Raw genomic sequence first — 12,983 nt, 5'->3', positions numbered from 1 at the left:
GCGCTAGGCATAGTTCCATCATGCCGCTCAAAATGTTGCCACAAATAATGCTTAGTTTGTAAAACCCGGTTATCTGGCTGGTGGGACATGGGAGCTTAAGCTTCAACTGTTAATGCAATCAGAGGCTACTCAGACTTAGACGAGTTTAGGTTAGTTTGGCTAGAACTGCCATTATCGAAGGAACATGACGAGATAATATAACATTATATGGTTTATCTAATGTAAAACAATACAACATAACAAAAGAGAACCATTCCAAAACCATGATTAAATTTATAACCAGTAGTGAAATTACAATTAAAAACAATATATTTACGATACATTTTTTTGTTTGAAACCATACGTGTACCATACAATGTACGGTATATAAAAGCCCACGTATCAGTATTTCGAACAATTCATTTACAATAAAATGTATGGTTTTGTAAAAAAATATATATGGAGAAAAATATTTTTTTATATTGTTACGATACTTAACAACCCGTATAGTATATTGTAAAAATCTCATTTACAATTCACTGTATGGTGTCTAACATTACATCTTATTGTTTTTGTATTTTTTATTTTTACAGTGGTGTTTATTGTAACAATATGGTTTTAAATAGTACTGTTACAATACAACATTCGGTTTTTCTACTGTATTTTTTATTCGGGTATGCATCACTTTAAATGGAAATTCATGTAAGAAATCAAAGAATCAAATTATCAGCACATTTTGGCGATGCATCTCTGAGTAGTAGTTGTTGAGAGTCGACCCCGCTGTGCTGTCAAAAATTTTCAGGCTCAGTGAACTCAATGTTCATCGGTGCACTCGTCTATAGAATTTTGCATCGAAATTTAACCTCAATTTTCTCTCCAAGAGAGAAAAGAACGGCAACGAATGGGAATCAAAACAAACCACCGGAAAATGTCAAAATTCGCGTGAGAGGGAAAAGGAAGGGACGAACGAGAATGAATCGAACGTTCATTCGTGACGTCACCTTGCAGAATTCTATGGACTAATCCACCGATGAACCGAATTCATCGCGGTCCGAGAATTTTGACACTAGAGCGGGGTCGTTCCAATCAGAATTGGACGATTCTGATTGGAACAGACCCCGCTCTAGTGTCAAAATTCTCGGACCGCGATGAATTCGGTTCATCGGTGGATAAGTCCATTCTCGGACCGCGATGAATTAAGTTCATCGGTGCGAATTCAGTTCATCGGTGCACTCGCTTGTTATAAGAATTCATTGACGCCTTTGTGTGAGTGAAAAAGTGAGTTCATTCAATCGTACATTATTTGTTTACATCTGAACTGCAGCAGAAGCTTTGCTGCAACCAGTAAAGTGTAAATAAACCTCAAAATATTATTAAATTAGTCGTGAAATAGCAAACTATGACTTCGGTAATCACGTTCGATTCAGGTGGGACTAATTGTCTCCCAAAAATGTGTCGGCTTTGTATGAGAGAGCAATATCTTGAAGACGTTTTCAGTGAAAATGACATGCATCAATGGATATCAAATTATCTCTCGATAACGGTGAGCTGAAATTGGATGTTGTTTTATCCGGATATTCACCATATTATTTAACCCTAGATATTCAGCGTGGATTCCAAGGGTCACTCTATCTGCACTTTCTGTCGATTAAGATTGACCGAATTCCATCAATATTGGACTCGCTGTCAGCAGGTGCAAACGATATTGGAATCCATGGTTCGGGATGAAAATGAATCATCCACCAGGCTTGGTGAGAACACTGAACTGCGGAAAGTGAAGTCTGAACCATTTGAGCAAGTCTATATCAATTGTGGGGCAGAGCATGGTGAGCAGGAATTGGGATCAAGAACTGATACTCAATCACCAGTTGATGGTTCCAGTCATGGACGTTTTGGATTTGGGTTACAACCAGAAAACACAGAATTACGACAAGACTCAGTCATCGATAATGAAAAAGAAAGTCGTTTTGAAATTCACTATGAAGAAGATAATATTCAATCGATTGGTAAAACGGATGAAATTATCATAGAACAAGTGAAAATTGAAGGTCTGACAGATGGAGATTTACTTGACCAATCAGACTCAAAAATTCATATTCAAAGTAATTTACTATCAGTCAAGAAAAAATCGAGGAAAAAATCAAAAGCAGACCAACAAATACAATGCAATCAATGCGACAAATTATTTCCCGACAGAAAAAAGCTTAAAAATCACATGAGATTTCATAAACCAAAGAACCACTGTTGTCACATATGCGGAAAGCCATTCGCTTTTGGGTGAGAGGGATGCTAACGTTTGCTACTATTTTGCTATAAAAAATAGTTTATTGCTTGCAGATCGACACTGGAGAAGCATATTCCACTGCACGATCCAAATCGTGTCCGTAAGCCGCCGCCTGATAAACCATCCCTGGCACCAGGCGTCTACCATTGTGATATGTGCCCGAAGGTATTCGAGCTGAAAACAAGACTGTGGGCACACAGGACACAAGTGCACAGACCAAAAACTCACGAATGTCACCTGTGCGATTTGAAGTTTACCTTAAAGTACTGGCGTAGATAATCAATTCTTTCTTACGTATCGTTGATCTAATGTTCGTTTTTATACTATTTTTAGATCTGTGTTACGCCGGCATATACAGAAGCATTATCAAGATAGTGAAAACACAGGTTCTGTAGAGAAGCTCGTACAAACCAGCACAACATCCGCTTCCCTGAAAACCAGTTACAGTTCGGAATGACTGGAAATAAAAGCATCATAAATAAATTTTATTAATTGTGCGTTTCTTTAGGGGTTTGTTTTAGAAAAAAAATCCGTTTCTTTCTGAAACAAACACACAAACAAATTAGAATATGCGCCCGAATAAAAAATACAGTAGAAAAACCAAACGTTGCATTTATTCTGGAGTTCAAGGAAGCAAACGTGTGTTTCACTTAGCAGTATGGAAGCTGAGTACATAGCGCTTGCAGTATGCTGTCAGGAAGTCCAATGATTTTTTCGGATTCTGGAAGATTTCTCTGTGCCAGTCAACCTGCCCATTACAATTTTTGAAGATAATCAATCTTGCATTAAGCAACTACAGTAGACGTTCGCTCGGTGCAAACGCTTTAACTGCAATGCTTTTTGACTGCAAGTCCGCTAAGTGCAACAAATTTTCAGTTTTAGCACCGCTATTCGTCTAAATGAAATGTCAACAGCGATGCGATGTTTTTCGCATGCACTTTTGCTGCAATGCGATGTTTTTCAAATGCACATTGGCTGCATTCTGCAGCAACTGACAGTTCTTTGACGTCTGTCAGTTGTTGCAGTTATCGAATTTCATTCGGTAAGTGAAACGTAAACATGTTGCAGTTATCGAACATCTACTGTATCATCACCAGATGTAAGTCACGAATCCAAACACGTCGAAACCAAGAATCATTAAATATATTCGAGAGATGCAGACCAATGGAGAAATTCAAGCAGTATACTGTTCGACCGAAGAAATGGTGTCCGACATGTTAACTAAGCCACTTCATGCGGTGAAACTACGTAACTTCCGAGAAGCAGCTGGAATATTATCATCGAGAAGGAGTGTGGAAGTAGGCGATGGTGACGCGTAGCGGCAAGCAACTCTAGCAACCTTAGCAACCCTATTTTGTTATCAATGGACTTATCCACCGAAGAACCGAATTCATCGCGGTCCGAGAACTTTGACATTAGAGCGGGGCAATTTTCAATCAGAATTAAACGATTTCCAATCAAAATATACCTATTCTGATTGGGAATAGACGAGTGCACCGATGAACTGAATTCATCGTGGTCCGAGAATTTCGACACTAGAGCGGGGTCGCTTCCAATCAGAAGTGAAAGATTTCCAATCAGAATTGAACAATTCTGATTGGGAACGACCCCGCTCTAGTGTCAAAATTCTCGGACCGCGATGAACCGACCCAAGTAACCACAAGCATTATATCATAACATTATTTCAATCGTATTATACAGTAGACATTCGGTCGGTGCAAACGGTTTAACTGCAATGCTTTTTAACTGCAAGTCCGGTAAGTGTAACAAATTTTCAGTTATCGCACCGCCAAACGTCAAAATGGTGCGCCATGTTAGCCCTAATGAACAGTCCATAGGCGCCAACTTAGGGGGGGCAAGCATCGTTTTGCCCCTCCAATATTTGACGATTTTTCGATTTTCCCATACAAAAAATCAGAAAAACCAGGCTTTGCCCCCCCAATAATTTGGCCAAGTTGGCGCGTCTGGAACAGTCGAATGATTTTTTCGTTCATTTTACGTCAATTGATGGCTTGTTGACACTGTCAGGCGTTGCAGTTATCGGATTTTCGTTCGCTAAGTGAAACGTAAACATGTTGCAGTTATCGAACGTCTACTGTAGCTTAGCTAATGTGAGATAACTTTTATTCTACACCTGTCAAGTAATACAGCGTTTACTCTACATTATGAAAGCATTGAAGCATTATAGGATTTTGACTGTCAGTATAGTTCTATAACGACGTTGTTTAATGCTTCATTGCATTACCATGTTAAAAGCTTTATGGCAATCAATAATGCAAGGATGTATTACTTCATATATGTCTTTACAAATGCTATCACCGTTGTAAACAGAAAAATGTTGAATGGTAGGTACATCCTTGGAGGTGCATCACACAGCTCAGTGGAGAGCTAGGTATCAACTGGTAGGTACAGTAGACATTCGGTCGGTGCAAACGGTTTAACTGCAATGCTTTTTAACTGCAAGTCCGGTAAGTGCAACAAATTTGCAGTTATCGCACCGCCAAACGTCAAAATGGTGCGCCATGTTAGCCCTAATGAACAGTCGAATGATTTTTTCGTTCATTTTACGTCAATTGATGGCTTGTTGACACTGTCAGGCGTTGCAGTTATCGGATTTTCGTTCGCTAAGTGAAACGTAAACATGTTGCAGTTATCGAACGTCTACTGTAAATGGAAATAAATTGTAAATATGTTATACCTAGATAGAATAAAGGAGAGGTCTAGAGAGCTGGTAGCGATATCAGTCAGTGCCTGGGTTTGGAGAACAAAGCCTCGCCTGTGTTTTTGTTTCCAACAGGTTATGGGCCCAGGGACGCCCTGGTGGTGGTTCGGGAAGCGAGGAGACCGAGATGCGGTATCCAAGATACGATGAGGAGGCCAATACCCGATGAGGTGTCAAGATGCGATGAGGCCTGGTGCCAATATTCGTTGAGATACCAAGATGCGGTGAGGGGACCAACACTCGATGAGGATTGATAGCCGTGTGGGACCTGCGCTGGAACCAAGAGGCAATGGGGGCTGCCTGATCGAGGACGCTGGAGCTGGATGGCAGAAGATACTCGGGGCGGAAAACGCATTGAGCCAGGAGGAGCTTGGTAGCCTCTTAGCAGACGTAGCTTGGAGCCAGGAGGAGTCTGGTAGCTCGGTTGCTAAGGAGGAGCTCGGTAGGCTGGAGGAGTACGGCCAGGTGAAGCTCGGAACGCGTCGGATCTAAGGTGTGATGAGGAGGAGTGTTGAATGGTAGGTACATCCTTGGAGGTGCATCACACAGCTCAGTGGAGAGCTAGGTATCAACTGGTAGGTAAATGGAAATAAATTGTAAATATGTTATACCTAGATAGAATAAAGGAGAGGTCTATAGACAAGAGGTCTATAGAGAGGTCTATAGGTCTCTATAGAGAGCTGGTAGCGATATCAGTCAGAGCCTGGGTTTGGAGAACAAAGCCTCGCCTGTGTTTTTATTTCCAACAAAAAAACCTCAGTTCGAAAAAAAAATCTGTGAAACATTTTTAGAAACACAACCATTCAAAAGAAAAGAAAATCAAGCCCAAATTTTCATGGATTGCTGCGTAGAACTTGGATTATTATGCTCAGATGTTGCTGTTTGCAAATTTTGTATTGCAGCGCCACTTTCCTCTTTCCACAAAACAACTTTATATCGCATGTCATATAATATACTATAAAGCGAAATAAATGCTCTATATCCAGCGTCATGGTTACTTGGGGAATTCATTGGTGGATAAGTCCATAAAGACAAAAATTGTTCATTACTATGGACTTATCCACCGATGAACCGAATTCATCGCGGTCCGAGAATTTTGACACTAGAGCGGGACCGTTTCCAATCAGAATTGGACGATTCTGATTGGAACAGACCCCGCTCTAGTGTCAAAATTCTCAGACCGCAATGAATTTGGTTCATCGGTGGATAAGTCCATTGGCTGCATTCTGCAGCAACTGACAGTTCTTTGACATCTGTCAGTTGTTGCAGTTATCGAATTTCATTCGGTAAGTGAAACGTAAACATATTGCAGTTATCGAACGTCTACTGTACAACTTTAAGCAGAGGAGCAAGCTCTATCTCAGTTGAGACTGGGAATGTCTCGATAAGAGGAAGAAGGCATATTCATTTATGTTAAAATCTAGGCTAGCCGAATTTTTTAATAACATTCGTTTCTTTCGAAAACAAATATGATAATACAAATAGGTATATGCTATTATGCAAATTTATTCAAGATACATACTCTTATTTCCGCTTATTCCGAAGTTTAACTGGTTTTTTGAGAACGGATGTTGTGTTGGATTGAGCAAGTTGCCCTTCAGAATTTGTATTCTCGCTCTCTTGATAGTGCTTCTGTATATGCCGGCGTAACTGAAATCTAAAACAAGTATAAAAAAACATGAAAGATACATCGAAGATATTAGAGGAAGATATGATTAAATATCTATGCCTGTACATACTTCATGGTAAACTTCAAATCGCACAGGTGGCATTCGTGAGTTTTTGGTCTGTGTCTTTGTGTCTTGTGTGACCACAGTCTTGTTTTCAGCTCGAATACCTTCAGGCATATATCACAATGGTAAAGCCCTGGTGCCAGGGATGGTTTATCAGATGGCGGCTTACGCACACGATTCGGATCGTGTATTGGAATATGCTTCTCCAGTGTCGATCTACAAGCAAGGAACTTTCCATTATGGCAAATAGTAATTGGGAGTAACAACTTTGCTCACCGATAAAAGAATGGCTTTCCGCATATGTGACAACAGTGGTTCATTGGTTTATGAAATCTTTTGTGCCTTCTATACGTGTTTCTGTCGGGAAATGTTTTTTCGCATTGATTGCATTGCACTTGTTGGTCCACTTTAGATTTTGTCTTGACTGGTGGTAAATTATTTTTAGTTGGAATGTTTAGGTCTGATTGGTCATTGGTCTCTCCATCATCTACCAGAGCTTCAATTTTTACATGTTCTATGGTAACCTCATCCGTTTTATCAAACGATTGAAGGTGTTCTTCCGCTTCATTATGAAGTTCAGAATTATTATCTCTTTCATGATTGTTGACAATGTATTGTCGAGAATATCCATGACTGGAACTATCAACTGAGGATTTAGTATAAGTTCTTGATACTAATGCCTCCGTCCCGTAATTGGCATCGTTTTGATCAAATGGTTCAGCTTTTACTTTCCGCAGCTCAGTTTTGTCTGCAAGCCGAATCGATGTTTCATTTTGATCCCGAGCCATGGATTGTAATATCGTTTGCACCTCCTGACAGTGGCTCCAGTATTGATGGAATTCGGTCAATCGCAATCGACAGAAAGTGCAGATAGAGTGACCCTTGGGATCCACGCTGAATATCTATAGGGAAACCATATCTAATATAGATTATGCTTAATTCAGACAATATGCAATTTCTGCTCACCGTTATCGAGAGATAATTCGATATCCATTGATGCAGGTTATTTTCCTTGAAAACGTCTTCAAGGTATTGTTCTCTCATACAAAGCCGACACATTTTCGGGAGACCACACGACTCGATTGGGACCCTCGAAGACATAGTTAATTATTTTGCAAACAATTTAATTTAATGATATTTTGAGGAGTCACTTTACTGGATGCAGCAAATCTTCTGCTGCAGTTCAGATGTAAACAAATATTTTAGGATGGAATGAACTCACTTTCGCCGCTTTTCACTCACACAAAGATGCCAGAAGATGCTTAACTTGCGAAACCATCCACACTTGAAAACATAATCATTCTTTTGTTGACTGATTGTCCGACCATTAATTCTAATCCAAGAAAAAAAAACTAGCTGATTAACAGTTTCTCAAGCTAAAGTTTGCTTAAGAGTGATTTGTTACACTCTTGTACAATGCGAAAATGTTTGTTGGGAAATCAATCCAGTAAACGTTCACACGGGTCATACAGTATAGAGATAAGATACATCGGGGCTGGAACGGGTGGGGCAACAAGATGAAATGCGAAGTTTTGAGAAGAATTTCAATACAATTTGCATAGTTTTCCTTTTTTTTCCTGTTGGGGACATAGTACCACTGCGACCATTAATTTGATCTATTGTGGTGTCATCCTCTTTACTGAAAAGACTCATCACTATGGAGAGATGATCATCCTCACAGCTATTGGCGTGTTTCCCATTCAGCTACTGCATTTCGTATGAAATCCAATACCTGTTTGGGATGAGAGGCCCAGATTTCCCATGGCTCCATCAAGCCTTTATCAAGGTAACCGCGGCGCTTTTGATAAAATGCAGCACACTCACACAATAAGTGTTCAGAGCTTTCGCTCTCAAATTTACAGAAACGACATTTGCTATCTTGTAATTTCCCAATTATATTTAGGTAATATTTGCAAGGGCAGTGGCCTGTTACTAGTCCAGTATAAATGCTTAAATCATGTTTGTTCAGGTTCATTAATTTTAATGTTTTAGATGCATCTGGTTCAATGAATCGCTTAGATTGACGACAATCTGTAGTGTTCGACTAGATAAGTTTTATTTTTACTTTTTCTAAATTCTTTAGTTCCATTTTGAGGGCACAAGGAGCTATTCCAAAAAATGGCTCAGGCCCGTTAAATTGAGTAGATGACCCTATTTTTGCTAACTAACTGATCAGCTTTTTCATTTCCTTCTATTCCGCAATGACCAAGGAACCCAATAGGGTAACCAATATAATTTAGACCCCCATATATTTTGGACCCCCTGGATCGTATTATCACAACTTTCACAGATTTAATGGAGAGATGGCGAAAGTTTTTAGAATCATTCGCTAAATTAGATTGCTCTTCACGGGTAGCAATCATTTCCTCGCTGGAAATATAATTATTTGCCTTGAATTTAACTTTTGTTAATTTCATCATCCATGCGAGTGTCGCAACATGTTTACAAAAAGAGAATATGGCGCTGAGGAAATTTGCAGTTGTAAACAAAAACGTTTTCCATTCTAGCGCATTAAATTCACGAAATTCGTCTAATCAGCCTTTGTCGATCAAGTAATTAGGATGTGATCCAGCATATTCAAGTGGCAGATTCTTTGAAAATAGTTTCAAACGGATGTAAACACCGGGTGTCCAAAATATATACTGAAGAGGGTCCAAAATACATTGGGGTGTCCAAAACAGTGAAAACTGATGCTTCAAAAATAAGTTATTTTCATCAAATTTTAAACCAGAAATGACCTTGTGGGTATTTTTAACGGACAGTGGAAGCTTTAACGATCATACTAACATCATCATTATGTGCAATACCCGCTGAATCTGGCTGATTGTGACTTAAATTCAAACTAATGTCCTCTAGGGGTCCAAAATTCGACCGTTACCCTACAGGTTAACCTTATTGCGACAGGACAATTGCTGCAGAAGCTCGGTACATTCCCAGACAAGTTTTGATGTGTACACCTTGGACTTCAAGGCATTCAGTGCTGCTTTGCTATCCGAGCAAATATTACCCGTTGCAAGAAAATAGAGAGCGAAAAAGGTGCAAAATCGCTAATAGACCTCCGCTGGTATGTTTAATCGTTATGGTGTCTTCTACAATAAGTGCGCGAATTGGCCAAGGAATACTGCGCCGAAAACACCGAAATGATTTTCCTTACTGGCGGAGATGTCTGGACGCTTGCGCGTACAAATTTTCGCGCAACGCATAATACATATATTAGCGTTTTTACAGCGCCTTTTGAGACAAATGTCAGCACATTCTAAAATGGCATAAATTTGAGCCTGAAAAACTGTCGGCCAGCTAATGGTAATGAAACGTTAACTCCAGGGCCGAATATTCCAGCCCCTACATTGTTATCTTGTTTCGAACCATCAGTGAAAAAAAAACTATTGAGCCAGATCAAAAATCCGGTTCTCTGTTTTCCCATTCCTGACGAGACACATCAGGAACTCTAAAGAGATGATCAAAAAAAATGACGCTTCACCATGAAATCGTAATTTCTATCTGTTGTTCAATATGTTTGATCCAACAGAGCTTGCTATCCAATATAATTCCTAGAAATTTGACATCTCTAGATAAAGACAGCTTAACATCTCCTAGTTTTAAATCTAATATGGAGATTTTGCGTCTTTTAGTAAACGGTACAATTGTTGTCTTTATAGGGTTTATATTTAACCCTTCATTTTTACACCACGTTAAAGTAAAATTTAACGCAGCTTGCATTCGATCAGATATAATCTTATCGAATTTACCACGGACAATAATGACAATGTCATCCGCAAATCCAATTACTTCGAATCCTTGATGCTGTAATTTTCCAAGAAGATCATCAACAATCAGGGACCAGAGGAGAGGAGAAATTACTCCTCCTTGGGGACAGCCCTGAACAGCTGTTACCTTTACAACTGAATTCCCAAAAAATGCAGATATTTCCCTTCTTGAAAGCATCACTTCAATCCAATCGATTATGTTTTTAGAAAAACCCCTTTGTGTCATGGCTCTTTTCATCGACGCAAAGCAAGCGTTGTCGAACGCGCCTTCTACGTCGAGTACTGCTGCCAAAAGTATTTCTTTATGTTCAAAAGTTTTTTCAATTTTTGTAACTAATGAATGTAGAGCTAATGTAGTCGATTTGCCAGTCTGATAGGCAAATTGAGCTCCATTTAATGGTTTATCTTAAAGTACGTTCGATTTAATGTACTCATCTATTAGTTTTTCCATTAGTTTTAGGAAAATCGATGTAAGACTTATTGGCCTATATGATTTCGGCGACATTTTATCTTTTTTATTAATCTTTGGTATAAATACTACTCGAACTTGTCTCCACTTAGATGGAATGAACTTCAGTAGAAAACTAGATTTGAACAGCGTTATCAAACTTGGAATAATTTTTACCTTGCACTTTTGTAAAGGCACAGGTAAAACTCCATCTAAACCTGGTGTTTTAAATGGATCAAAAGAGTCTAATGCCCATTCGATCTTTGAGTAAGAGAAAATGTAGTTTGCCACATCAGTTGCTTCTATATTGGACATTTCCGATCCATTATTTAAACTATCACAACTGATATCTTGATCCCTGTTCTGATCAGAGGTAAAAGGAATAGATCCTGGAAAATGAGTTTCCATCATTAATTCCAAAGTTTCTTGAGTATTTACAGTAAAAGACCCGTTCGTCCTTTTTAGCGTTCCGAGACCATTAGCATGATCTTTCGAGAGTACTTTTTGAAGTCTTGCAGTTTCAGGGGCACTTTCTATGCCTTCGCACATGTGTCTCCAATTTTTCCGCTTGGATCTTCTTATTTCTTCATTATAATTAGTTAAGGCCTCTCTGTAGGGAGATAAGTTCAATGTAAGTTTAGCTCGATTAAACTGTTTACGAGCATATTTTCTTAGTTTTTCCAATCTTTGATTCCACCAGGGAATATCTCTGCTACTGGAGCGTTCCTTTGATGGACAGCTTTCATTGTAAGCATCTATAATTGCAGTAGTTAAGCAGTCAGCTGCCTTTTCAAGTTCAATGCTTGTGACTATAGTATCAGAAATAAGTTCACTCTGGTTTACTATTCGGGCATATTGCTCGCTCCCAATTTGTTTTCCGAGGATCTCTATAAGTTTCCCATAATATTTCCTTTGAACCAAGTTCAAATAGAATTTGTCTAAGATCTGACAATGAAATTTCGTCAGATACCTGCCAATTTTCTATACTACTTGATAGAACTGAATTGCAAAGAGTTAAGTCCAGCACTTCTTCTCTTATAGCATTGACAAATGTAGGAGAATTACCCCTATTGCATATATCGATATCGTTTTGAGTTATGAAATCAAAAAGAAACTCACCTCTGCTGTTGATTCCGGTGCTACTCCATACAGTATGGTGGGCATTAGCATCGCATCCGATGATATACCCTTTATTATGGTTTCTGCAATGGGACACAAATGCTGCAACTTCTGGAAGAGGTACTTCTTCAACATCGCCAGGAAAATACGCAGACGCCACAAATACTTGTGTTTTTCCTTTCGCGGTTGGCACCTCTAATGAAATTGCAGCAATGTCCCTTCCGATGAATTCTGTAATAGGTGTAAATTTAGCGTTACAGTTTATAAGAATTGCAGCTCTTGGTGCATGCTGAGTATCATCATAAACCAACTTACATCCTGTAGTGTGTATTCCTAAATCTTACGGTTCCTTGTCCATGGTTCTTGTAATAGTGCCACGTCCAGTTTGCCTTTAATAAATGTTTAGCTCAATATTGCTGAAGCTGCCTTAGCGTGATGAAGGTTTAGTTGTATGAACTTTATGCTTCTTTTGGCCATTTTATCGGAATTCTTTCACCATTTTGATTACATTTAGGCAGTTTTATCCGCCTTTAACTTATACTGTTGCTTGTGGGACTGTATTTGGCGATATGCCAAGCGATCATTACTTCCCTTTCCTTCGCAACTCTGAATTTTTATCGCTTTTTTCTCCAGCGTTCGAAGTGCTCGGGCTATCATTCTTCTTCCCTTCTAACTCCTCATTTGCGGCTTTGCTATTTCCTTCCGTTTGACCAGATTCTGTCATTTCAGCGCCAACAGCATTCTTACTGATTTCCGAATCCTGTCTGAACATCATCATCCCTTGATATTTCTTCACCAGCACCTCTTGTTTCCTCATTCTGGTCGCCCTCAGTGCCTTCTGTCTTTGGGTTTCTTTTCCTCATGTAGGCCACTCCAAATTTGTAGTCGATTGTATACTTAAGACTGTAAGAGACTTCAAGGAAACAGCATC

At 39.2% G+C, this 12,983-nt stretch overlaps 2 protein-coding genes across 2 annotated transcripts in view; one reads left to right on the top strand and one right to left on the bottom strand.

The window, feature by feature from the left end:
• The window catches only part of LOC109418006 (uncharacterized), an 83,750-nt gene that overhangs the window by 33,467 nt on the left and 37,300 nt on the right, over nucleotides 1–12,983 (top strand). The window contains exons 5-9 of the mRNA XM_019692163.3: nucleotides 1,373–1,522; nucleotides 1,580–2,256; nucleotides 2,317–2,526; nucleotides 2,597–2,709; nucleotides 5,272–5,450. Of these exons, the coding sequence (XP_019547708.3) occupies nucleotides 1,373–1,522; nucleotides 1,580–2,256; nucleotides 2,317–2,526; nucleotides 2,597–2,709; nucleotides 5,272–5,450 (1,329 nt within the window). The remainder of the gene's footprint in view (nucleotides 1–1,372; nucleotides 1,523–1,579; nucleotides 2,257–2,316; nucleotides 2,527–2,596; nucleotides 2,710–5,271; nucleotides 5,451–12,983) is intronic.
• Nucleotides 6,462–8,022, bottom strand: LOC109417947 (myoneurin-like). The gene is made up of 4 exons (XM_062853394.1): nucleotides 7,685–8,022; nucleotides 6,995–7,620; nucleotides 6,725–6,934; nucleotides 6,462–6,642 (listed from the first exon to the last, which is right to left on the bottom strand). Exons 1-4 carry the CDS (start codon nucleotides 7,817–7,819, stop codon nucleotides 6,510–6,512), a joined length of 1,104 nt encoding a protein of 367 aa, XP_062709378.1. The 5' UTR covers nucleotides 7,820–8,022; the 3' UTR covers nucleotides 6,462–6,509.

This window comes from Aedes albopictus, chromosome 2 (assembly GCF_035046485.1).
Source record: "Aedes albopictus strain Foshan chromosome 2, AalbF5, whole genome shotgun sequence".
Classification (NCBI taxonomy): Eukaryota; Metazoa; Arthropoda; class Insecta; order Diptera; family Culicidae; genus Aedes; species Aedes albopictus.
The sequence above is the reverse complement of the archived record's forward strand: the minus strand, read 5'-3'. Positions and strand labels throughout refer to the sequence as shown.

Bases quoted from the DNA above. Each gene is read 5' to 3' on its own strand.
- LOC109417947 (XM_062853394.1), bottom strand. From the start codon at position 7,819: ATGTCTTCGAGGGTCCCAATCGAGTCGTGTGGTCTCCCGAAAATGTGT. The intron at 6,935-6,994 runs GTGAGCAAAGTT...CCTTGCTTGTAG, and splicing joins GGAAAGCCATTCTTTTATCG to ATCGACACTGGAGAAGCATA. The intron at 6,643-6,724 runs GTATGTACAGGC...TACTTGTTTTAG, and splicing joins GATTTGAAGTTTACCATGAA to ATTTCAGTTACGCCGGCATA.